Source organism: Girardinichthys multiradiatus, chromosome 1 (genome assembly GCF_021462225.1).
Source record: "Girardinichthys multiradiatus isolate DD_20200921_A chromosome 1, DD_fGirMul_XY1, whole genome shotgun sequence".
In the NCBI taxonomy this organism is placed as follows: Eukaryota; Metazoa; Chordata; class Actinopteri; order Cyprinodontiformes; family Goodeidae; genus Girardinichthys; species Girardinichthys multiradiatus.
In genome coordinates, this window is record NC_061794.1 from 35,947,013 (window position 1) to 35,974,430 (window position 27,418).

The 27,418-nt window shown below is 39.7% G+C and overlaps 1 protein-coding gene across 1 annotated transcript; it reads right to left on the reverse strand.

Moving 5' to 3' along the window:
• On the reverse strand, nucleotides 1-27,147 carry uhrf1bp1 (UHRF1 binding protein 1). Its single transcript, XM_047367989.1, has 21 exons — nucleotides 26,909-27,147; nucleotides 22,997-23,159; nucleotides 20,582-20,620; nucleotides 20,290-20,381; nucleotides 20,021-20,210; nucleotides 17,273-17,413; nucleotides 17,012-17,182; nucleotides 16,356-16,536; nucleotides 16,072-16,158; nucleotides 14,257-14,427; nucleotides 13,831-13,976; nucleotides 12,781-12,919; nucleotides 10,348-10,541; nucleotides 8,999-10,227; nucleotides 7,686-7,858; nucleotides 7,460-7,599; nucleotides 5,589-5,739; nucleotides 5,199-5,464; nucleotides 4,895-5,003; nucleotides 4,636-4,727; nucleotides 1-3,268 (listed from the first exon to the last, which is right to left on the reverse strand). The coding sequence occupies exons 1-21, from the start codon at nucleotides 26,950-26,952 to the stop codon at nucleotides 3,152-3,154; spliced, it is 4,035 nt and encodes a 1,344-aa protein (XP_047223945.1). The 5' UTR covers nucleotides 26,953-27,147; the 3' UTR covers nucleotides 1-3,151.
• Between the last annotated feature and the right edge of the window lie 271 nt (nucleotides 27,148-27,418).

Below are 27,418 nucleotides of genomic sequence, written 5' to 3' on the forward strand. Positions count from 1 at the left end.
TACAGTCCAGTTTTTTATTCACCACTTAACACTTCCACAATGACTCATATGCAATGTTTTTGAAGTGATTTACATCAAAACAAGTGCAAGTAACTCACAAAGCATAAACACAAAATCCCTTCAGCATCCCAGGTTGAGAGAACACCTATCACTCCCCCTCTACTTGTCTGCTTCTCCTATTTGCATGGCACAGTAGGCAAGTTACATTGTCATGGAAACGCCTAGTCTGCTGGGGGCTGCAAGGGAAGTCTAGTGCAACAGGTTTAGTGGAAATTTGACTAAAAGCTCCAGAGTTTCATAAAAAAAAAAAAAAAAAACAGATGCTACTTAACACCAAGTTCTAAAAGAGGAACTAGAGGAAACCTCAGAGCTACATGTTGCATCCAATATGGAACATCTTTGTCCATTAAGGCCATGCAGAAACTAAAGCAGCAAAAACGAATAAAAAGATCACATGTATTGAGGTAAATGGGCAGTATATCTGCTTTAGTACACCAACATATTGAGGATTATTTTGACTCTGCATGCAGCTGAGTGTAAATACAAATTTATGATACATAGGTAGTCATCTCAAACATGTAATAAGCATTCAAAAATATGTAACATTTACTTTCTTAGACAGGTTTTGTGTAACACTAGTCTTTCTATAGCCTAGATCAACAGTGGTCTGAAAGGATGCAAGTCTGTCTGAAAATACAGGTGCATCTCAAATCAGAATATCATTAAAGACATTTCATCTATTGCAGTAATTCAGATTCATATATTTCAAGTGTTTGTTTCTGTTGATTTTGATTATACAGAAATGTTTTGGCCCACACATTCATGCAAAGGGCTGATGACTCGACACTTGTCTAGCAGACTGTCATTAGAACCCCTATGCAGGGAAGTTCAGCCACAAATGTCTTTGCAAAAGAAGATGGCTGCTCACCCAGCAATGTATCCAATATCATTAGGAAATTGAGTAGAAGGAAAAAGGTCTACAAGCAATAACTGCAGCCTTGAGAGGACTAGGATTCAAGAGCGCTGGGCAGGATCCACAGGCCTAGACTTTGGCTAGAGTCAGAGCTTAAAGAACCAACACATGTAGATGCACCCAGGAAACAAGCGACAACTGTTGCTTTCCTTGTGTTAAGCAACTCCTGAAACATAGACAGCTTCAGATGCTTCTTACCTGAGTAGAGGAGATAAAGGACTGGGTTTTTACTTAGTGATCCTAAACAAAAGTCAGAGCAGCCGTTTACTGGGGAATTTTGGAGCACTTTATGCCTTTCTCTGCTGACATGCTTTTTTCCAAGTTGTAACTGGCGCCTGCACAGTGGCTCTCAAAGCAAGGTCACTTTTTAGGAAACCTGGGTTTCCTTAACTCCTCAGCAGCACCACAGGCTGATTGTTCCACGCTACACCTCATCGACGGAGTAATTATTGCAAAAGGAATCCTGCCTGACCAAGTATTGACTCCAGATACTGTTCAGTGCATTGGAAATACCTTTGACTTGGTTGGCATTTCTGCATTAGCAATTTTTTTTTTTTAAAACAGAAATGCCATTCTGCTCATTTTATTGGTCTAATGTAGTATTGTAATATTCGAACTTTCAAACACTTTTCAAAATCATTAACTGTAAGCCAAAGTCAACAGAAATAAATGCTTGAACTACATCACTCTGTGTAATCAACATATGTAATACATGAGTTTCACTTTTTAAAGCGCATTGCTGAAATAAATCTACTTTTTAAAAGTATTCTAGTGTATTGAGATGCTTCCAGTGTCACTTGACTAAAATATTTTAAATGGAAATCACTATGACAAGTCTCTGCCACCAGAGGTCTCCCACGTACTCATATACTGCTACAAATTGGAGTCCAAAGATTTTAAAAAAGCACTTTCACAAAAAAAAAAAACAGATTCAACAAAACAACTTATGTTGTTTCCCTACAGGGAACCACAAGACTGGCAACAAATGTGGATCAAAAGAAACACTATTAAATTATTTGATTAATCTTTCATATAATCAGTACCACCTTTTAAAAATATTGTTTAAAAAAAAACACTAAAGAATGTAAAATAAATACAGTCAAGTAAAATAATACAAAGACATTTTTGACCACTATAGCACACATGCTTTGTGATTTGTCTCTTGGCAAGCTACACAGTCATGTTAAGGAGAACCAAGTCCTGTGTCTCTCTAATCACAAACCTCTCCAGGGCAGATGATTAAGCTCTGTGCACAATGTTCTCCACAAAGAGGAAGGGACAAACTGTAAGGCATGCTGTCTTCAGTGGCCGTTCGCCCACAGAAGACATTGTTTCATAGTATTAAAGAAATGTTTCAAATACACAAAATAAAAGAACACTGGCAAATAATCCAACCTGCTCCTTGAGGACAATGAGAACTTAGTATGAGTGTGTACCTTTTCCACCTGGTGATTAACCTATAGAAGGTGGAGGGAGATGCTTTGAACGTCTTATGAAATAAATGAACGCTTGCTTTATAAATAAAAAAGTGCATTTTTTCTTCTACCTTTCACAAAACTGTATAAACTGACACTTCAAAATGAAATGAGATATTTTCTTTCCTATTTTACACCAAACAGAAGTTAACTACAGTGATAAACCCAGCACTAAAATGGTCAATAAAAAAATGTGCTACATTTGTTATTGAATTAGCACTGCTCACTAAGCATGCCGTGTAAGAGAAGTGACAGATAGATGTCTGGCATTGTCTGTGCAACATTTCCATAACATACAATAAGTGGAAAGATTTAAAGCTTCATTATGTTGCATGCTTTGTTTTGAACTGAAATCACAGAATGGTCACAGTCCACCCTGATTCGTTTGAAAAACAAGAGTAAATCTGTTTAGCACATCAGTAATAAATACCAAGACTGCCAGATTAAAAAAAGAACCATTTTGTCCCTAAAAGTGAAGTCCAGGTTTCTAGTAACAGCTACAGCGGGGCTGTTTGTAATCTCATGGACTGTGTGAGCCAGTTGGAAGTGATATGAAGACATGGTTTGGATTCACCTCCTGTTTTCCCAGATCTATCTTTAGAAATGACTTTAAATTAGCTCGGCTATTCCTAACATCAAGTCTGACACATCCCATCACCATTTCTCAGCAGCACCAGAGATCAGGGGTCAGTGTCTAAGAGGATCAGAGTGTAAAGGTGGGGTCGTACTTCCTTACTTCCAGCAGGAGGCGCTCTCTCTCACCGAGGGCCTGTGTGAGTGCAGCCTGAGTGTCACAGAGCTGGGCCTCCAGTGTTTGTCTCTGTAAAGGCAGCGTTATTGTACTGGTAAATAACAGCTAATGCTCTGACTTGAATCTGCACAGCATGTTGACATACATTTCAATCCTTAACAACCAGGTGTAATTACAAAAGCGTTACACAGTCCCATATCAGCACCTGAACTTTCTCCGATGTCAATGTTAGGATTTTATGTAGTAGACCAACACAAAGCATATATTTGTGGAAGTGAGGAACAATAAGACATGGATTTTCAACAAAGTGTGGTATACTTTGTAGAACCACCTTTAGCAGCAAATCTTTTTGGATATGCTTCAACTAGTTTTGCTTCAATAGAGAGAATCTTTTGCCTAATCTTTGCAAAAATAGCGCAAGCTGAGTCAGGTTTGATGGACACAGTCTGAACATCATTTTATACTGGATTTAGGTGTGGAGTTTGACTAGGCCATTTTAACACATGCCCATACAGTACATTAATTTAACCGATTCTGCTGGAGCTCTGGCTCTATTGTAATGTTGTCTGCTGGAATTTGCTTCTCTTATTGATGCTAGGCTTGCCAGGTCTGTCAGTATAGATGAAAAACCTCTTTAATAGTTTGCAGTTGTACCACACTCCTTCTATCTTTGGATACTGGATTGACCAGTCCTTAACAAGTGCACAGCACACATTTTGGATTTTTATATGTAAAAACTCTTAAAAAACATGTAACCTGGTCCTTCCACGTTGCAATGGTGCCCATGGGTTAGTTTGTCACATAAAATCCCATATCAAAGCTTCTGAAGTTTGTGGCTATAAGGTGACGAAATACAAAAAAAGTTCCAGTGGTATGAATACTTTTCCAAGGAATTGTTTACGCTTCATATTGCAAAGTAAAAATATGCTATATAGAGCTGATCACCACAGATTAAAAATAGGCAAACAAATTCTAAATCTAAATAATAAGTCCTGTGAAATATTTTCAGTTCACATATTGCTATAAAACAGGAGACACCTGTTTGGTAGATTGATGGGCTCGGGTAACAACAGTAAAACAGAGTGACAGCTCATATACTGGTCATGTGTTAATATTTTGGTAAATATTTGTGCAAAGGAAGAGAAATTTATCTTCAAATAGTCAACAACGTTGCACTCAGCCATACATAATTTTTATGAAGTTCTCTGCCATCAATTCTTCTACTGAAAAAGGCTTCTGCAACACAGGTCTAGATTTTTTACTCACTTTTAATGAAGAGCACCTGAAAATAATCACAATCAGTTTGCAAGTAGCATCACCCAAATCAAAACGTAAAGCTACTTTTACATTCGAGATGAAATTAATAAAAAAAGAAAGCTTTTATTCACAAATGTTCTCTAGTAAGCCCCAGACAGCTTTTCTTTTTTCCTACTTACCTCATTTTGCTGTTGGCCAGAGTCTGAGCCATTAAACGTGTCAAAGCCAGCAGCAGGAACATCTGCTGAGGGTTTAGTGTTTGCACCTTCAGCTGAAATAAGAAAGAAAAAGATGATATGCTTTTTCTACTCATTGTTCTGTAAAGGTGTGACCACACATGCAGACTGTGTTCTCAGTGCGTTTTAGGTTCATTTTCTTCTTTTCACTTGGGTGTGCCAACATTTAAATCACATTTACGGTGTTTTTTTTCCCCCTCACCTTTGATTCTCATGATGCCATCATCACTTCGCTGCAGCAGCATCTGATCTATAATAAATTTGGCAGGGACAGGTTGAGGAGCAGTGGGGTATATTCTGGGTCCATCATCCTAAAAGAAAACAAAACATCTTAAAACATTAACAGATGCAAAAAAGTTCTTCACTACTTTACCTCTAGAAATGTTCAGAAAATAAAACGGCTAAATACATGACAGTTGTTGAGCATGATGTTTCTAACCAACTGTACATGATGTTTTTAGAAGGGATGAGACCATCATGGTGTCATCAGAACATTTCGGACCTACCTTGAAAGTTACAGCGACGTTGGACAAGTGTAACCTTACTGGCTGACCGTCTACACTGAACTCATCTTCAAGGAAAGGACCGATGTTAGTTACTGTTGAGGCTAACAACTCTGCCTGGCAGTCCTGAAGTCTCACATCCAGAAAACCTTGGGATTCATCCAGAGCAGAGCGCCGAGCTGCAGACGGGCCCATTTCTGCCCGCAAGCAGAGCGCTGGGGATTTCCTGCATCCCTGCTTATCTTGCCTATGTGTTGGTTCGCCTGCAGCTGCAGAAAAAGAGATGAAGATACGTTCTAGCTGCAGCTACATTGTCTTTACCCTTCAGATCCCTTCAGAGATTAAACATTTTTTGACATTCATTTTGAGGAAAACCATGATAATGCAGGTTACCTTGTACGAGACCAGCCAGAATCTCTGACTGTCTGATGTTGCCCAACTGCACAGGAGTGAGGTTCTGTACTTGGACAGCAACAGTTTGGTCTTCTCCTTGTACCTCCACAGTACAAGCTGTCCCACTCAGGATCAGAAGCAACACTGAGGACTGTAAATCAGCTCATCAGTAGTCAAATGTATGCTCTTACCGTTTTAAATTAGTTTTCTTATTAACTTTGAAGTACACTGCCTGTGAAAACTTTACATACAACTCATCCTGAGCATGGATGTCAGAAATGTTTTAAACTGATTTATTTGAACTGTCCTTTTCCAGTATGCAATGATAATACCATAAACAACTTCGGCAGCTTTCAAAACAGCCGCTAGGTGCACAAGTTACACATTCTTTAGTGAACTCGTTCTTTTTTGCACAGGGTCAAAACAATATATATAAAGGCCCAAATACACTATATTGCCAAAAGTATTCGCTCACCTATCCAGATCATTGAATTCAGGTGTTTCAGTTATTTCCAGGGAACACAAGTTTAAAATCCAGCACCCAGGCATGCCAACAGTTTCTTCTACAAAGAGCTTTGAAAAAATGCGCCCCTTAGGAGCTCTGTGAATCCAGCGTGGTACCATGATAAGATGCCACTTGTGTATTAAGTTCAGCTATACATTTTCCTCGCACCTAAATATTCCACAGTTAGTGGCAACAGTGGATATGGGAACGACGGCAACTAGACCACAAAGTGGTAGGCCGCATAAAATCACAGAGCGGGGTCAGAGGATACTGAGGTGCATAGTGTACAGAGGTCAGCAACTTAATGAATAGTCCATAACTTCAGGAACAGTGCTTAGAGGGCTTCGGGGAATATGTTTCCATGGCAGAGTTGATGCATACAAGCATCACCAAGTGCTATGCAAAGCATTTGATGAAGTGGTGCAAAGCACACCACCCATGGACTTTAGAGAGACGGAGATGTTTTCTTGAGTGATGAATCGTGTCTCTGTCTGGAAATCCAGTGGATGAGTCTGGGTGTGGCAGTTGCCTGACAACCTTGTGTTAACTGTAAAGTTTGGTGTAGAGGGGATTGAGGTGTGGGGCTTTTTCTCGGGAGTCGGGCTCAGGCCCTCAGTTCCATTGGAAGGAACTCCTAATGAATCGTGCTCTTGAATTTGTGGAAACAGCTTGGGGATTGCCCCTTCAAATTCCAACAGGACTGCGCACCAGTGCACAAAGCAAGGTCCATTAAGACATGGATAAGCAAGTCTGGGGTGGAAGAAATTGACGGCTCTGCACAGAGTCCTGATCTCAACCCAATAGAACATCTTGTTCTATTGTGAACCAGGCCTTCTCGTCCAGAATCAATGTATGACCTCACAAAAGCGGTTCTGGAAGAAGAATGATCAAAAATGACTCTAATAACTCCTAAAGTTTGTGGAAGAATCGGATGTTACTCCAGTTGATGTGTGTTTGAAGGCAGAGAAACAAATACTTTCGGCAATAAAGTATATACATATATACTTCCACTAATATTTATTCAAATGTCCCTGAACAATTTATAAGTCAGCCACAAGTTTTTTGTAACAATCAGGGGTGGAAATTAGCCACTGGCCAAATGCAGGTACATTTATGAAGTGGCGTGTAGATCTGAACAATAAAAATGCCACAGTGGCAGGTTTACAATTTGTACTGACATGCAGCTGAAGTCCAGTCACCACCAAATAAAAGGTTTTGACCTGGCTTGGTTGTCGGAGGTGAAATAATCCCCCTGGAAAATGTTTGAGTAGTTGCTTAAAAACTGTATCCACCAGCCACAGTGGCAGTTTTTAATTTCCACCTCTGGTAACAATCAACATGTTTCCACGTGACAACAGTAACTCACCATGTCCTGAGATACATCGTCTGTGCTTTGAGAGAGGGAGCTGCTGAGATCAGCCGACGAGCCTCCCTCTGCTCCGGGGGCTGGGCTTCCGCGGCTCCCTGCGGGTGTGTTGTTGAGGCGCAAAGACTCCAAACCTGATTCTGGAAACATTATACAAACATAAACTAGATGACACAGCCATTACTTAGATAAAATTAATTAGAAAACTTGGCAGTATTTAAATCACCTGAGTCTATGAGAACAACAAAATTGTTGCTAAAATCACTATCAATAGACAGATTTTCATCAGGGAGGCTGCCATCCAAAATGGCACTATCAAAGGATTGCTGGGAGTGCGAATGCTTCAAGGATTGGTGCCGCAGAGAAGGGGGGGAGTCTTCTGCACGCGGATTCTGTTCCCTGAGAACACACACGTAGAACCTCGGTTATTATTTCCAAGACAACCACAAACTTTTTATTACATTCACTCTCTTCATCCTCTTTACTTTACCACTCAATAACATCCAGGACATCTAGCTGCCTTCAAAAGCCCTCTAATGAAAAGTGGGGGTAATTTAATCTGAATATAATTACAGATTTTCAGTGAAGGCTTTGTTAGACAACAAACAGCATCATGATCAAGACACAAACCAGACATATCAGGAGAAAATATGTGCAAGCATTTAAACATAAACATGTTGCAGAGATCCACAGCATAGATGGCAGACTGTCCAGGAGTCTACAAGACAACTATTATTACAACCACAAATATGGACTTTATGTAAAAGTGGCGAGAACAAAGCTGATCCACAAGAAGTCTTGTTCACAGTTTGCCAAAAGCCATGTAGGAGACATTAAAAATATGAAAGGCAAATGATGCTTTGGTCAGATAAGACCAAAACCCAGTCTTTTAGCCTAGATGCAGAGCTATATGTGTGGTGGAAAACGTAACACATCGCCCTGATTACACCATCCCACTATGGTTAAACATGGAGACGGCAGCATCATGCTGTGGGGATGCTATGAAAGATACAAGACTAGGGTGGCGGTTCACCTTCCAGCTGGACAATGACACTAAACAAAGAGTCAGAGCTACCATGGAATGATTCAGATAAAGCATATTCATGTTTTAGAGTAGCCCAGTCAAACTACAGACCTAAATCCAATTGAGAATCCAAAAACGCAGACTTACAGAAGCTCTGCACCAAATCTGAGAGAACTTGAGTTTTTTGAAACAGAAATGGGCCAAAATTTCTCTGCAAAAGCAGAAGGACACATTTCCAGAAAGACATGTAGCTGCAGCGAAAGGTAGTTCTACAAAATATTGACTCAGGACGGCTGAAAACAAATGTACCAAAAAGTTTTAAGAAATAGACTTGCAAAACACATTTGTATATTTCTGCTTCACAATTATGCAAAACCTCATGTTGTCCTATCACAAACACTTCCAATAAAACACAGTAAAGTTTGTGGTTATAACTATCCATGTGATATAAATACTTGTGCAAGATACTCTAGGTTTCAATCACACAAACTGCAGTCCAGCAGGAGAGAACTCACCTTACTTGTGCACTGAACAATTTACTCATGCCTGAGCCACGGCTCAGCATGCTGAAGGCATCTTTTGTTAATGAGAACGCCCCTTTGGTTAGATCCAGCGAGGCACTGATGGCATCTTTAGTGGCATCCTTGGTGACGCTGATTGCACTCGACAGTTCTCCCTCCAGGCTAAATGTAGATGATTCGCGGGATATAAATGGGGAGGGTCCCACTGAGAGGGGAGGTGACAGACCAGGGGTCTCCTCCTTTGTTGTCAATCCGTTCTCCTCCTCCTCTACAGCCTCATAAGCCTGCTCCACCACACCATCTTGATCATCCCGATCTAATGCAGCAGCAGCTCTATTAATGGAAGAGATGCCGTTTTCTAAACCGCTGTCCTCCAGGATGCCATCAACAGAGTGATGAGTTGGGGAAATGTTGGAGTCTGTCATGCTGGGGCTGTCTGTTTCTGGAGTCTGGGGAACCTCGTCCTCTGGTCCAGCGGAGGCTGGGGGCAAAAGCAGACCCAGTTCCACTGAGTCCACCAGAAGAGCAAGACAAACTGTGGGTGGTCTGGTCTTCTGGCCATGAGTTTGTTTATCACCTTGCAGATCCTGGCTCAACTCTGCCCCCAGCCGAATCATGGCATCCTTCATCCTCAGCAGGGCAACGTATTGGTAGTGATTGAGCCACATCTTTAGTGGGGTGATAGTGTGGACCAGGAAATGTATAGAAGCAAGAGAGGCATCACCCTGCTGAGGCTCCTCGTCTGAGGAAATATGGTGATCTCTGTCAGGACTGGATGAGGAAGACCAAGATTCACTTTTAAAGGCAGATGGCTGGCACATCCACCCAGACATCGCAAACGGCTCAATAAATGGTTGAGTTTTCCCTTTGGGAAATTGCCGAGCTCCATCAAAACCCAGCGTAACACGTGACATATTGAGAGACCAGATATCCTGGGATCGTAGCTGCTTCTTGTCCAGAGGCTGAGGCTTAGTTTCTTGAAAGTGCCGAAGGAAAGCGGAAGGAATGGGGTGGAAGGCACTCTGATCTCTGGGGTAAGGACAAGGTGGTGTTGACTGGAAGAAAGAGCAGCCGGTAAATTTTTCACACATAGTGCTGAGGTCAGCTGTGGAGCCATGAGGGCAGTGGCGAGTGTTGCTGAGAGCCATTTGGAGGACAATAACAGAAAGTGACTGTGGACGTTCAGGATGGTCCAATATTGAGGAATCCAGAGGAATAATCAGCTATAAAAAGAAGCAAAACATTCAGAACCTTGGACTTGTATACAGATCCAAAGACGTCGAGTGGCAGAGAGGGCTAATCTTTACAGGACTAAATGAAAAACACAAGAGTTTAGCGTTTACCTTAAGCTGAGCTGCGTCCATGCGGATGTCTACATGCTCTTCAGCCTTTTTACTATCCTGCAAATGGTAAAATGCTTTGACCTGGTCCAGGGTCTGCAGAAGACCCCTGGAGAACAGACTGATCCACAGCAAGCTGGCTGCATCCACACATAGCTGAAGGCTGTTTAACTGGACATACAGATTTGAAGTGGGCACTGGGAGAAAAACAAAAAAAGGAAACATTCTGGTATGACACACTGAATAAGGAATACAGTGGCTGGCAAAGGTTTGCGCCCCATGGTTAAAATGCCAATTTTTATGACCTAAGGTGAAACCATGAAAAAAGAAAAAAAAAGAAAAATGTTTAAACTTGTTCCACCTCCAATACAATTTAAAAGAAAAGCTTATCCAGAGAAGAAAAAAAAAAAAAAGAATTTAAAAAGCTGCAATAACCTTTTTACAATTTTTTTCACATTGACAAAAACCCATTTCCATCAGAGGAAATTAAACCCAGATCATGATGCTCCTACCACTGTTTCACTTTGGCTTAGCTGTTGTTTTAGTGATGCAAAGTGTTGTTTTTGTGTCAAACCTGCATTTTAGAATTGTGGCCAAACGTTTAGCCACAGTGCCGCAGGGTTTTGGAATATAGGCAGGACTAGACGTTTTCTTTGGCGGAAAGGAATCTTTTTCATGTTTACTTCTTACTCAAGGCATACAAATACTACAGCAGATTGTTGTCACGTGTACAGCACAACCTGTACTTGCTGGGATTCCCACAACTTCTTCAGTGCTGCTGTTTTTGTCTTCTCTTTTTATCAGGTTTTGGAGAAACAGCAATTTTCTCCCATTACTACTGACTATTTTTGCTGTGCTATGATGCATACTGTCCAAGCAATCACACTGTTGCCGGTTAGACAGCTCGGAGTTCTTCCGGCTCTTTACCCCTGAAGCGACCCCGATGTCTATAAAACGTTCTCTTGAAGGAACAACTCTCAAACTTTTAACACTTTTATTCTAAATAAGGCAGCGGAATGGTTATAGAGATCAGCGCTGATGCTCCCATCCTGGATCGCCTCGGAGATCAAAAGTGATGAAGCAGCCTCGAAAGAAGGTCACATGTAGTTTTATATCTGGTACACCCGCGCAAGATACGTACACTCCCTCAGTGTTTATCAGTAGACTATGTGTCATCATTCTGGTGTTTATCTGATAGGGTGTGTAATACCAGGTGTCCAACCCTTAATCTAAGTGCTGCTGCAGCATTTTAATAAACCCGGTTACAGACTGTTTCACTATCAGACCTAATGTACTAAACTTTATGTCAAACATTAGGTCATTTGTCCTTATAATGTACGTCAATGAGGATTTTTATCCATGTCGTAACAAAAGTGAAAACATTAGAATTTATACTTTATCATTATGCTGTGTGTGTGAAACCTCATCTACAAGTAATAATAAGTAAGGTTATTCCTAACAATACATAATGCGGTGCAAGTGTTCGTACCCCTTACCTGACTGATACGTTTGTACAATGAGATCCTTTACACTACGCCTTTAAGTAAAAACTGCAAATGTTGGGAAAACCTTACTAGGACAGCTGAAATGTATTTCTGGTTAATCAGGTTTAACTGATTAAAGGTGTGTAACCAGGAAAAACTAAATGTTGGATTCCAAGGTGCGTAAGACAAAGAGTTTAATGTGTGCACGCTTATGCAACCAGGTTATTGCAGCTTTTTTCATTTTTGGCATTTTTTCTTCAAAACAGATTTGTTTGTTTTGCTGATGGTTGTACATACAAAACATGTCTAAAAGAAGGTGGAAATTATTTATTTACATCAAAAAAGCCTAGATTTTAACAGGGTGTGTACACTTTTGAGATCCACTGTATAGTGATATTTTTTGCTAATCAGCTAATTTTAATGACAAATCAAAAAAAATCGTAGGTTAAATAAAAAAAGCTGGTCTAATACACGGTTTCTGCAAGTTTCAGTAAGTTAAATTTACGACTGTTAAAATCCTTTATAATCTAAATTTAAGATTTCCAAAAAACGAATGGAGTATATAACTTACTTATCAGCTTATGCAAACTAAATATAACTGCCAACCTAAGTTTGTTTTTTCCCCAATACCTGAACTCCTACCTTTAAAACCTTTTTTATAGTATAAGCTTCAAACCAGTTAATCATCATGGAATTGAACAAACTCATGAAATCCCTGTTTTTCATTAAAGATGATTAAATTCAAGACTGTTGTAATGGTTGGGTCAGAACTGACAGAAAGAAAAATAACTATTACAAGATTCCAAAGCAATAAGCTTTTACCTATGTAATTAGATAACAAAGGGGCGCACATAATCTTGCAACAGATTATACGAAAATCCGTTAAACACTAATTTTCCATCTGCATATCCACCCAAAACTAAAAGTAATGTGAAAAGGGGCATCCAGGTACCTGGTAAATTGGAGCTGTCTGGGAAGTAATACTCTGTAAACTGCAGATGAACTGCTGGTACATTATCAGGCAAACGCAGAGCTTTCCGGTTGCAAGATATTAAATGAGTCTTCTTGTTGTGACGGCTCCTTGTAGACACCTAAGTGAATAAAGATTAAGTCAGTAATTGAAATATCATTAAACTGGGATTTGTTTGCTCACTGATCTGCATCAGAGGGGAGAAAATAACAAATCGATCAATTAATGACTAAAAGGAGAAAACTGAATTTAATCTCCTGAGTGTGAAGATCTAAGAGTTCCTGTTAGAAATGAAAAAGGTGTAAACCAGGCGTACAGGGCATCCCCCTGGGTGTGTCTTGCTTTTTTCAAATGGGGAACCAAAAGTTTCTCGCAACTAAAATTATCCTCGGCCATGCCTATTTGTGGTAAAAGTTATGATGGATTCACAAATGAAAATGCAGAAGCAGTCAGACTGTGTAATTCATTGTGGCCGGCAGGGGTTTCATAAGTTACAGGTGCCACAGCAGCCAAAATGGGGTTTTTTTTTTCTCCACTGAGTCACACACTAGTGATGCAGTTAATAATACATGGAATGAGAACAAGTATCATGCTGTCATTTAAGCTGCCCTACTATGACACAGGTGTTTCCACTGAATTGCAAAGTTCACCAGAACGACAGTCTGATGCTGCTCTAAAGGAGAGTTTCGCTCCTTGGGGGGGACACTGTCCGCTAAATGCCTTAAAAGCTGCTGATTGAGCAACAGTTATATTCTACAAGGGATGAGCACACCACTGTTGGGAAAGAGACTGAAGAGGTTCCTCCCCAAAAACATGTGTTTTTAACTCATCTCTACTGTCATTTGAAGGGAGAGAATTTTTAAGCATTTCATCAAACAATCTTTTTGTAGCATTTCTTCAGTCATTTTATGAAGCTGGTATCAACATCAGCCAGTGTCCAACTGTTTTACTCCATCGACTGAGGTTTCTGGCTCCATTTAAACTCCTGCATAAACTGTATGTGTATCAAATCAGTTTGTGATAAAAGCTTGCCTGGTGAATGTCCACATCATCCATCCTGATCACCACGCAGCTAGATCGCAGCCTCTTCAGGATTGAATTTAAAGAAGCTGTTATTGAGTTCCTGCTGTTTGCCTGCTCTTTGTCAGACGGGTTCATCTTGGGGCTAGTCTGTCCATCTATAGTTTGGAGATGGGAAGAAGATCATTTGCTTGTATTTGTGAATATGGATCAGATGAAATGAGCCCAATAGCTGCTATATTTATAACTATAATAAAGAAAAGAAAGCAGATAATTGGATGAAGTGATGTAAAATAATCAAACTCTTCAGAGAAAATATTCTGAACAAGATGTTTTCTGAAATAACTGTTGGCATGCATTTATTTCTCTCAGAAGCTTTAATTTTGCCTTCATCAGATATGAAAATAAAATATATTTGGAAAGATTCTGAAGTCATACCCTTGGCAGTCTTTGCAGGAGAGTCCTTGGCTGGATGGGGCCCTTCAGCATGTGGCCCTGGGAACCCACAGGCTTCAGCTCTCCTCTGATATTCCTGCAGCAGCTTTCCTGCCCACTGGGCCTGCGCCTCCATGGCTCCACTGTAGCGTTCCCAGTGTCGACACCCGTCAGCTGAGTAAGAGCAACAGTCAGAAACAGATGTGATTTAGTCATCATTCTGAACTACAACTCTCTAATTTAGACAAACAGTTGTTCCTTCTTGTAAACAGTCATCCTAAAGAGCTTAGATAAAATAAAAACAAAGGGTCGCAGAATGGACAAGATGGCTGGTGCCCATCTACAGCAGTCTCTCGGTGGGAGGAGCAGTACACTGCCAGCAGATCACTAGTCCATCATAGGCTTTAGAGTTAATATTTCCAATAAAGAAAATCTATTTCAGCGGTCAGACAGAGGGCCTTTGATTTGACTTTGAATAATCTTTCGAAGGAAGAGTTAATGTTGAGGTCAACTGCTGCAAGGTGCCTAGAGCTTGTGGCTGTAAAATAAGCTAAAATAATCAGCCCTTCAACAGTGTGCTTTACAGTTGCTATGAGGTTTGATTTTCACCCAAAAAAATACTACTTCAATTATGGCCATTCTCTTGACTCTCGTCTGTAGCTTTTCCAGACGTTTTGAAATTTGTTTAAAATTATCTGCAAACTTAGCTGCTCTAAATGTTGTAAGGGAGGAGGCTATCTTCATACAAACCACCTAAACAAGTCATATTTTTTCAGTGTTTTTCTACTTGTAAGGTCATGTTACATCCAAAAACTTCAATGTCTTTGATTGGAATTTTATGTGATACTCGACACAGATTAGTCCGTAATAAAATGAAAAGGAAATGCTCCACGGTTTTTCAAAGAAAAATCTGAAGTGTGCCATGCATTTGAATTAAGCCTCCTGGAGTCAACATGTCATAGAACCACCTGTTGCTGCAATTACAGCTGCAAGTCTTTACAACCTTTAGACACCTAGAAACTGACACTATGACCCATTTTTTGAAAAACAGCTCAAGCTCAGACAGATTGAATGAATATCTGTGACCATATATCTAAACCTGGACTCTGATCTACACCATCAAATTGTCTGGCTAAAGGATTGATGTCCTGCTGGAAGATGAACCTTAGTCCGGGTCTCAAGTATTTTCCGGCTTCTAACAGGTTTACCTCCAGGTTTACTCTGTGTTTAGCTCCATTCATCCCTTCACCTCTGACCACCTTCCCTGTCTCTGCTGAAGAAAAGCAGGGCGTTAGCATGCTGCTGCCACCACCGTGTTTCATGGTGTAGATAATGCGATTAGGGGCACGTGCAGTATTAGTATTGTACCTCACACAGGGTGTGGCATATAAAGAGTTCAACTGTGGTCTCGTCTGACCCAAGCACCTTTATATACAAAGGTAAATTACAGACAAGTGTTTCTATTCACAGATTAAGTGACTGCTAAAGGCAACAGGTTGCTAATGACTTTATTTAGGGGTATCAAAGTAAAATGGGCTGAACATATACAGTGGGCATGCAACACAGATTTTTTATTTGTGAATATCATACCTTTTTTTAACTCAACCTAATTAGATTGGAAGGCAACTCTACTGTTTATTACATCAAATATTCCACTGAGGATTACAACACTGGGCACATTTTCCGATGCCATTAGTCTGCCAGAGCGGTGATTCTCCCAACAGCCAGTCTTGACTGGATGCTTTGGTCACAGAGAGGGCATCACACAGCCTAAGGGGTAAAACTGCAGTCAGAAAAAGAACCAGTCATTCCACTCACCAGGTCTGTGAATGGGATAGTAGTCAAAGCCCAGCTTCCTAAAGGTTAGCTGCATGGCACCCTGCAGGCCCGGTGGGGGAGGCTCATCTGTGCAGTATCACATGAGAGTTGTTTAAAACCAGCTTGACAGCAATTACCCATCAAATAATGAACAATGTGCAAGATTTTAGGAATAACATCACACAACCTAAGTTTTCTGGAGAAATAAAACAGCACAAATATAGTATAATTGGAAGAGTACAGCATGCTAAGATATAGCATATGCTGATATACTGCCGTCTAACCTTCATCCACTGAAGAACTGTCATTGCATATGTGTAAGTCCAAGCGTGATATGAAAGTGTGGTAGGATGACTCCTTGACATCATAAAGATCAAAGTATTGACTTATGTTGTTGGGGGAGCTTGTGGAGAAGGGTGGGGGTTCTGTCCAGAGGCTGTGGATCACAGGAGATGGAGGAGCCGTCTGAGCCACAGAAAAAACAAAAATAAAAATTGTGAAAAAAAAAAAAAAAAAAAGTCTAAAAGTTAGTTCACTTAAGACAAAGTTTTAATCAACAAACATAGTTTCCAGCAATTTGCCAAAAAGTTTCTTAAAATGTCTCAGAGTTGGTCTTTTCATTAGTGGGAACTCTTTAACAGATTGCCTTTTATACGTCATTTCGGAAGACCATGTACCTTTAGCAAGTGCTGATGTTTTATTTAAAAATGTATCACTGTATTTTGAGGAATTGGATTGGGACTCAAAACTGGCAAATGCCTAAGCTTAAATGACTCAGATCAGTGTCAGAGAGGAAAGAGATCTTGATCTAGATATCCATACACAAAATGTTAGTGTAACAGGTCAGTGTGATACGTTTCCTTTATTAGGCCTTTTCTGTCATTCCGACCAAACTATAAAACCACAAAAAACAGCAAGTATGAACGAAAACAGGTAAAACCTGTAAGGATTCAGCAGTCATGCTCTTTCTCTGCTGGGCTGACTTCTCCATGGCTTCACTCAGAGATTTGGCATAATGAATGATGGCTTTGAGCTGAGAGTCTGTCAGGACCCACAACAGGTCATCCAGAATGAAAAGCAGCTTGGATGCCAGCACATTGCAGTCCTTTATCTGGAAACAGATAACAAAGCAATGGGTTTATATGTCAAATCACTCCATCTGTGATAGGTGAGTGGATGTGGAATAGAAATATAGCCTTACTCTGCGTTTTAGAGCGATGCGAATGCGTCCCTGGTTAGTGATGAGACGTAATGGGGTACTGCCAAGGTCCTGGTCATCACTCTCAATGGCATCTGCCTCGATTCGTAACGTTTGCCAGTTAATTTCTTTAAAAGTCAACACCTGAAACAATTATTACATCAAAATTTTACATTATAATCAGGTTAACAAAACATGACAAATGGCCAATACAGGTCCTTCTCAAAAAATTAGCATATTGTGATGAAGTTAATTATTTTCCATAATGTCATGATGAAAATTTAACATTCATATATTTTAGATTCATTGCACACTAACTGAAATATTTCAGGTCTTTTATTGTCTTAATACGGATGATTGTGGCATACAGCTCATGAAAACCCAAAATTCCTATCTCACAAAATTAGCATATCATTAAAAGGGTCTCTAAACGAGCTAGTGAACCTAATCATCTGAATCAACGAGTTAACTCTAAACACCTGCAAAAGATTCTTGAGGCCTTTAAAACTCCCAGCCTGGTTCATCACTCAAAACCCCAATCATGGGTAAGACATGCCTGACCTGACTGCTGTCCAGAAGGCCACTATTGACACCCTCAAGCAAGAGGGTAAGACACAGAAAGAAATTTCTGAACGAATAGGTTGTTCCCAGAGTGCTGTATCAAGGCACCTCAGTGGGAAGACTGTGGGAAGGAAAAAGTGTGGCAGAAAACGCTGCACAACGAGAAGAGGTGACCGGACCCTGAAGAAGATTGTGGAGAAGGGCCGATTCTAGACCTTGGGGGACCTGCGGAAGCAGTGGACTGAGTCTGGAGTAGAAACATCCAGAGCCACCGTGCACAGGCGTGTGCAGGAAATGGGCTACAGGTGCCGCGTTCCCCAGACTTGGGCTACAGAGAAGCAGCACTGGACTGTTGCTCAGTGGTCCAAAGTACTTTTTTCGGATGAAAGCAAATTCTGCATGTCATTCGGAAATCAAGGTGCCAGAGTCTGGAGGAAGACTGGGGAGAAGGAAATGCCAAAATGCCAGAAGTCCAGTGTCAAGTACCCACAGTCAGTGATGGTCTGGGGTGCCGTGTCAGCTGCTGGTGTTGGTCCACTGTGTTTTATCAAGGGCAGGGTCAATGCAGCTAGCTATCAGGAGATTTTGGAGCACTTCATGCTTCCATCTGCTGAAAAGCTTTATGGAGATGAAGATTTCATTTTTCAGCACGACCTGGCACCTGCTCACAGTGCCAAAACCACTGGTAAATGGTTTACTGACCATGGTATCACTGTGCTCAATTGGCCTGCCAACTCTTCTGACCTGAACCCCATAGAGAATCTATGGGATATTGTGAAGAGAACGTTGAGAGACTCAAGACCCAACACTCTGGATGAGCTAAAGGCCGCTATCGAAGCATCCTGGGCCTCCATAAGACCTCAGCAGTACCATAGGCTGATTGCCTCCATGCCACGCCGCATTGAAGCAGTCATTTCTGCCAAAGGATTCCCGACCAAGTATTGAGTGCATAACTGTACATGATTATTTGAAGGTTGACGTTGTTTGTATTAAAAACACTTTTCTTTTATTGGTCGGATGAAATATGCTAATTTTGTGAGATAGGAATTTTGGGTTTTCATGAGCTGTATGCCAAAATCATCTGTATTAAGACAATAAAAGACCTGAAATATTTCAGTTAGTGTGCAATGAATCTAAAATATATGAATGTTAAATTTTCATCATTACATTATAGAAAATAATGAACTTTATCACAATATGCTAATATTTTGAGAAGGACCTGTATATGGCTCACTGCCCAGGGTGGCACAGCCTAGAGGTACTTATAAGCACATATGTCAGTTGCCAAAAAAGTTTTCAATTGCTTGTTTGCATGTGCAGTCAATAGGAAGTAGGCAGCTGTGTTGTGTACAGCATAAACAATGTAAGAAATATAATTGCGATACACTGTGGCAGGTTAATTGTGCTGAAATTGGGATCTAAGGTTCAATTTGGCGCAAAATCGCATTTGTTTTATTCATCTACCGTCAATTACAGACGATCATGTCTAGTTCAAAGTCAAAAATATATGAACTACTCAAAACTTGACTGTTCTACATTGAACAGGGCTTTTTTAAAACATCATTTCAGACTCAGGAAATCTTTTTATTCTATTTGTGAAAACAAAGGGAAGCATTTTTTATATTTTTTAGCAATAGGAACTCGTTAGATTGAGACAAGGGTGAAAAGCATAACGTATAGACTGGCCAAACCTAGACTAATTCATTCTACACTGATTATACAATCTTCAAAGTTCAAAGTTTGTGATTTGTGAAGAAAACAAACAATAAAAATGGATTCTTTGCTTTTTCAGAACTATTGCTGAACTCTTAATCCATTTGATAACAAATTACTAAAACATCACATTGATTTTCATTGCTGATAAGTATTAAAACGTGAAATTATTTTTGGGTCAAAATGGGCTTTGTCAGGTAGCTGGGTGTTGGTTTGGTTTAATGTGGTTGAGGAGGAGACTAGAATGAGGCTTTTGCCCAGGGACCACACTGTGGATAGGAAAGAAATGGATACAAGGCTTTACTGGGAGAGCTTGTTCATCCTAAAAAAAGGCCCAGGAGCTAATAAAATCATGTGACCTGATTAAATCTTTTACTGCAGGTTTAATAGAAACATGTGGCTTCAATGACAGAAATCTAGCTGGTTGTTATATGGCTGTCAGTGTAGAGAGCAAATGCCTACAGCGCAGTACTTTACCTCTCCTCTCTTGGGATCAGTGACGCGGGTGTAGCGAAGGTCACTGCGCTGCCACTTGGGGTTGAGGCTGTTGCCCTGCAGCTGCCACAGCTCGAAGGAGGCGTGGAAGGCACGAGCCTGTACCTTGATGGTAATGGAATTGATCCTGACAGACATGCCCTCAACCACTTTCTCAGCAAAGCCATATTCACTGGAAACGCATACACGACATGGAAAATAGCTCAGTTATCGATTTCTGACAATTCACTTCAGGATTTTAGATGGCTTACCTCTGTCCTGCTGTTATAGCAATGGGAGAGGGGCCGTTGGGTGGACGAGGCTCTTCACATGTCCTCATCTCAACCTCCACTTTATCCAAAAACTACACAAAGCATTAAAACCACACACAATTGAGCCAATACAAAAGTAACCTAACATTTTTAATGATATCAGGATAAGGAAGGCAGCTGTTGCAGCAGTAAAATGCAGAAAGAAATGCTATAGTTATGACAGAGTTAAGTTATTTTTAAACAAAAGACCAAAAGGCAGCTTCACTCCACATAAGCATTTCGTCATCCTTACCAGGCAAATTGGGCTTGTTTTCAACTTTGTCCATTGTATCTGAAAAGACAATAGAGTGTCACTCAGAGACACGTCACACAGTGATGTGCACCACTGGACACAAAGGCTTAGTGAAAGCTCCCACAGCAGAGAGGGTACAGAATGGTCCAAATTTACAACAGAAAATCTAAAGTTTAAAACATTTTTGACTTTCCCAACCTGCTCCGATTTGAGTAACTAATGCTATGTCTAACGTGGTGGACAGTGACATAAGTCTAAATGATAGTAACTTGCCAGCTTTATGAGTGGTACAGACAGGTAATCTATGGGTCAGATATAGAAAAATCTGATTTTTTTTCCCTGTTCATCAAATGCACCAAATATTTCATCATCAATTTCTGTCTGTAAACCCACCAAACGCCATGTACTAGAACAAATCCAATAAAAAGGTTATGGACATTTCTTTGTAATGCATAAAATGGGTTATATAAACCCTTCACTTTCTTTTGGATTTAAAACTACCATCTCTATCGAGAAACCTGCAGAACATTTCTTTTAAGGACAGTGTTTGGTGGATTTCTTAGGTGAAATAAAACAAAACCCTAGAAAGAAAATTACAATTGATAAAATCTGAATCACTAGATTAAACTTCTAATCAAAGTCCGATCAGTGAATCACTAGCTAGAGCACATTAAATAACTGTAATTTTAAATTAGTCACTTTAAACGCGGACTGTACTGAGCTCAGAATATTTATGTACCAAATTTACCTACATGTGGATTTTGGAAGGTATTCAATTTGAATCACATGCTTCAACAAGAAGCAGCTCATCAAATAATTTCACCACAACCAGTAAATCTAAAGTTTTTCGAATAATACTATCCTGAAGCTAAGGTTAAAACAGCAAAAATATCGCTTATTATACACTCATATATACGTTATGTCCCAAGATATCAGATACAGCATGAAGCACGTACACTACAGCAAAAAAACATTATCACTCAGGAACGTGGGCATGCACAAAGATCAAGCTTTTGTTATCCGACACCAATTTCCAGGTTCCTTTGAGGTACCGAACTGCTAATTTCTTTTGTGATAGATTCAGATTTATTTTCTAAGAGGTTTAACACTAAATGAAGAAATTAACAACATTTATTCACTGAAGCGTATGTGCCTAACCTTTATCTGATTTTTATGAAATTCAAAACAAAGTTAATCAAAATAAATTATGTTGGTCAATACATGTATGAAACAAAAATGGTGGCAGTTCTTAGCTTAAATGCACTTAAATATTAAAAAATATATATTTTTTTCCTGTATCTGACCTGCTGATCACCCAATCAGAGCTAATCAAAAAGAAACTGTCTGACTCAGATCTCTAGTATACTATATCTACTATAATTATCATTCAATTGAAAAAAAAGATTCTATCATATTATTTATATGTTCATAAACACTGACGTTCGAATCACAATGGCTTTTGAATCAACTGATGGAGGCATTTCAGAACACCTTATTGGTACCAACATATTCATGTTGATCGTGTCAGAGATCTGAGTAAATGTGCTAAACAAAAACAACAAAATATGACTTTAGATGATGAGAAGTGGATCGTGAAAGTAGCAGTAAAATTTAAATAAACTGAACTGTTGAGAGACATTTTTCAACAGCAGTCTGCAGTGCTGTTGTCAGAAACAATCATGCAAATATCCCTTAGGCTGGAACAGGAAGGTTAACTTAAATTACTGGAGTATGTCTTCAATTTTTAGAAGGTTTCAGCTAGCAGCATAATATACAAATCATACGCAATGTAGAGAATATTGTGCCAAAAGTAGTAAATGTCTGCATCTTACTTTAAAGCCAGATTTTAGGTCAACTTTAGAAGCGATGGATCTTGAAATGCAAGATTACTGAAATTGTTTGGCCTCTTTTCTCATCTAGCGCCTGTGAGTGGGCAGCAAAGCCTCAGTGACCCGTCTCCCTTGTCTTGTGTCATGATGTATGTTTGGATGGGTTGTACTGGAATTCTAATTTCCCCTCGGGGATCAATAAAGTATCTTTGAATTTGAATTGAATTGAATCTTTGAAATGCAGGATTACTGAAATTGTTTGGGAACAAAAAAAAGCAGTCAGCCTGTCAGCTATGCGAACACAAGCCACTATATCTCAGAATCATGACAGCCTCTGGCCTTCAGTGTTCTTCTGAATCACGAATGATCAGTCCATTATCAGCAACCAGTCCAAGTCTAAAGACTCAGAACATTCAAAGCCGCTAGCAGTTCTTATCTTTGTGAATCTGTCACTGCTCATCTACAAATGCACAGCGTCAAATGGGAGGTGCACCACTAGTGAAGAGAATTGTTGAAAATAAACTGTGACAGAGTAAACAAGTGATTTATGCAGCCAACCAGGTTGGATGAGTCAATAAGCACATACCCTAATGGCGGCTTTGTTGCAGTAGACCCGTGTGACGGCCAACCAGGTCGGCAGGTCAAGCATGTTCTGAAGGACCTCTTCATCTAGCTCCAGGTTGGACAACTGCCCTTCCCCTTTCAGCGTGCTCAGGTTGATCTTGTCCGGGGACAGGTTCTTGGTGAACCTTGGGGGGGGGAAACAAAAAATGTAAGTCAAAATTGTTGCCTATGTTGGGATGATGCTTCCAAGTCATTTGAGTGCCAACATAGATAAACTCTTCAAGTGTGGCGATATGGTGAGCCAAAGGAACCATAAAGAGGGTACCAGCAACATGGGCAGAAACATGCAACAGGGCTAAGTTGTTAGTTAGGGGCTTCAATTTCACATACAGTGCCTTGAAATAAATAGTCATATGTGTTCAAATCTCCCCAACTTTAATCACATTACAATCATAAACTTTAATGTAGTCCATTGGGATTTTGTATGATAGATCAACACAAAGTATTGGAATCGTGGAAGAAAAGGGTACAGGTTTATCTATTTTTTTCTCTAATAAAAACAGTGAAAACTGTAATGTTCATTTGTATTTAGGCTTTATTATTCTGGTGCCTCGAAATAAATTCCAGTTCAGTAATCTTTGAGTAAATACAGTTGCTCTGTGAAGGCCTCAGAGGTTTTGTAGACAACATCTGTGAACAGAAAGCATCATGAAGACTAAGAAACACAGCAGACATGTCCGAGATGTGGTAGTGGAGAACTTTAAAGCAGGTTTAGGTTATTAAAAATATCCCAAGCTTTGAACATTTCACAGTGCGCCGTTTAATCCATTATCCAAAAATAGAAAGAGTATGGCAAACCCAACAAGACATGGCCATCTTTGTATACTAAGAGGTCGGGCAAAGACAGCATTAATCAGAGAAACAGCCAAGACGCCCATGGTACCTCTGGAGGAGCAGCAGAGATCTCCAGCTCAGTTGAGAGGGATGCATTCCACAAATCTGGTCTTTATGAAAGAGACGAAAGGAAGAAAGTCATTGCTGAAAGACCATAAGAAGTCTTTTTGCAGTTTGCCTTAAAGGAAGATTTTCAAAACTAATGGTAGGATGGATAGAGCTAAATGAAGAGCAATCCTCCTGTTAGAGGCTGCAAACGATTCGAGACAAGAGCAGAGTTTCCCCTTCCAGCAGGACAACGTAAAAATTCCTTATCGGATACAAAATCAGAAGAAAAGTCAGCAAGCCTTTCAGGCTCTATGTGCAAAGCTGGGATACTTACAGGTCTCATTCCAGCAAACCGTGGTTTTACAAAGTGTTGACTCAGCAGGGCTGAATAAATCCGCACAAAACACTTCAGGGATTTTATTTTTGTTAAACACTCCAAAAACCTATTTATCATTTTGCTTCTACTTCACAAGTATGCACTATTTGAAGTTGGTTTATCACAAGGGTGTCTACTCCAGTACTCAAGGGTCAATGTCCTGCAGGTTTTAGATGCATACCTGCTCAAACACTGCTCATTCAAACAGCTGAATGAACCCCTCAACATGTCATCAGTGTGTTAAATCAGAGAGAGACCTGAAACATACATGTTACCTGCCTTTGTGGACTGATTTTAGACACACCCGGTCAATCACATTAAAACCAAAAACACTGAATACACCGATGTTTGAAGTCAAAGCACAACAACATGTACAGACATTAAAGTGGCAAGAATACTTTTCCAAGCTATTGTAAAATACACAAATATACAAAGCTGTCACAAATATCTATAAAATTCTAGATACCAATAAAGAGAGAGCAGGAAATACAGAGTCATAAACTGAGCTATGATGTGTACCTTTTAGTTTAAACTGCAAGACTCATGTTCTGTCAGTTTCCGGACTGAACACGTGGTTCCCAGCCCTCATACAACATTACTCCAGATAATCCTAAGTAACTCAATACTTAAGTTTCCCTTAAATGTGAAGGAATAAACCACCAGCTATTGTTAGTATAGAGAACTATTGCATACAAACCCTCTATTTAATTTACATAGCACAATCCAAGAGATAATGAAGTTTCACAAGCCCTAAACGCTGACATTAACTGGCATAATAATGTGCATTTCAATCCCTTCTTTTGCACTTTTTGGTACAACAGAAACACTTGAATTAGCAGTCTGTGTTTTAGAACTCACATTAAATCAAAGATCATAATGAGGCTATTATTTATTGACTAAGTAATGCCTGCTAGTAGGCGAGATTAGTAAGGATTAATGACTGCAAACATTCAGGAAGTCAGAACGGACAAAGGAGTCTTTGTACACACAGTTTAATTAAACTGAGAACAAAACAGCTCATAAACATTTAACAGAAATAGCTATATAAACATAAAACAATCAAATAAGTGACTGAAGAAATGTGCTTTTGTTAGTATTAGACTCACTGTATTTTTACAGCAAGAACAGTCGCAGGGTAAGACAAAGGTCCTTACTGTCAAAATGAACTGCATGTAGACCAGAAAGGCTAAACAGAGGATTTATCATTTCATTTATCTTAAAAAAAAATAAATAGGTACATTTTATTTTGCAGATCCAGAAAAAAAAAAAAGGTCCACGACATAAACGTGGTAGTTTTATTGCCTGGTAAAACATGCAAAAACTAGACCGCTAAACTGAACCCTTTCAAACCACAGTAAGACTATTTTTCCCGAGAGTAAGCTTTAGATACAGAACAAATTAAATAAAAGTACGGAGGGGAGAAAAGCTGGTCCAGAACGCCAAAGATCACTAGAGGAGATTTTTTTGTTTTTTTTAAAACCCTGGTCCTTGTTCTAAACTGGCCTGTGTGTTTTGATTGCTCCCTTCTTGACCCACACCTGATTTTCACTTGCATGTAATTAGCAGGCTTCAGCAGGGCTTGAAGATAAGCTGGTGAGGTTATTCATTCCTATGAATCAGGTGTGTCTGGGTCTCATAAATCTTTTATATTTCAAAATACCATACGTTTTCAGACATATATCTGTCCTGTTTAGAAATATAAAAATTCACTATGAATTTATAGCACATACCTCTACAATGATCAGACATAAAGTATATATATAAAAAAAAGAAACTAAAGAATTGATAAATCTGACTTTTAGATTGTGGAGTAGAGAATGAAGTATGGAAATACAACTAATTTTCCCCATTCTTTATTGCTTTTCCTTAAGAATCATTAGGCAACCATGTTGAATAAATTGGCAGTTTTCTACTTTTAGTGTGTATGCATAAAACAAAGCTGTTATCCTTATTTGCATGCTGCCCCATAACACAGAGACACCCTGGATGAAGAGCCAAATTACCCTTTAAAAAGGGTTCTGTCTGTATGTGACCACAGGGAGGACCAGGGTTGGGGAAACACTGCACTGGAGTACAGCCTGAAGACTCATAGCTAATCAGATTCAATCTTATCTGGCACAGGAGCTACAAAATGAAAACTGGTGTAAATCAGTGCACAGACACACCTGTTTCTTTGGCATAAATGTCATATTTCGGCAAAATATCAACCAAGAAACTGTCTTTAATTGCATTAAGAGATCTGGAAACAAATTAATTCCTAGTGTATCCGTACTACACATAGGTCGATAGATTATAATCATCTGAGATAAATCCATTATTTTAGATATTTGGGGGTTGGGAACTTAAAGGTCAATACATAAAACATAGCAAGGTAACGCTGACGGGAATAAACAGGTATGTATGGGAAAGTGCTGCTCTTGTGCAGTGACCCCGTTATGTCGTCCCACTGTTATTTTTAATACTGTTGTTGATTAAACGTGTTTGTGAGCTGAAAAGTAGCTAGCATAGCTACGTGAAAAAGGTTTGGTATATTAGAAGCACAACACCAGGAACGTTACAACCATCCATCACCCAGATGGGCTAACTGGCTAACAAAAAAAAACAAAAAACACTTACCTTGACAAATGTTTCAGGATCTGCTTTTTAATAATCCCCGCCATTTCTGCTGCTGGTATCTAGACGAACAACGTCGGTGGCTTGTCTGTCTACACAGGCATACACTAGCTGTCAGTTACCTCCATACTGTCCATCTTGTTAGCGGCTGTTACCTCTTCGCTAAACACCGGACAGTAACAGCTAAACCCCAGTCTTACGCGCACGCTGGCCCACGTACACGGAGCTCACGAGATGGGAAAATAAAAAATAAAAAAACACACCACAGCAGCTACGACACAATGCTGCCATCTGCTGGATGATCATTGTAGATGCATTTACCATTCATAAGATACTGTATTTAACGACGTTAGAAATAAAATCCTACCTACATCTGAATAGCAGTAAGTTAGAATTTCCTCCAAACGTTAAATTACGTAACTTATTCAATTCAAACACACATTATATAGCTCATTACACAGAGAGTGATATATTTTAAGCATGTGTTTTTCTGTTGAAAAAACCCTAAATACA

What these genes read in the sequence shown, in the direction of transcription:
- uhrf1bp1 (XM_047367989.1), bottom strand. Translation starts at nt 26,952, where the DNA reads ATGGCGGGGATTATTAAAAAGCAGATCCTGAAACATTTGTCAAG. An exon ending in ATCCTGAAACATTTGTCAAG is followed by an intron (nt 23,160 to 26,908) that starts GTAAGTGTTTTT and finishes CCCCCCCCCAAG; the next exon opens with GTTCACCAAGAACCTGTCCC. An exon ending in CTGGCCAACAGCAAAATGAG is followed by an intron (nt 3,269 to 4,635) that starts GTAAGTAGGAAA and finishes CTGCCTTTACAG; the next exon opens with AGACAAACACTGGAGGCCCA.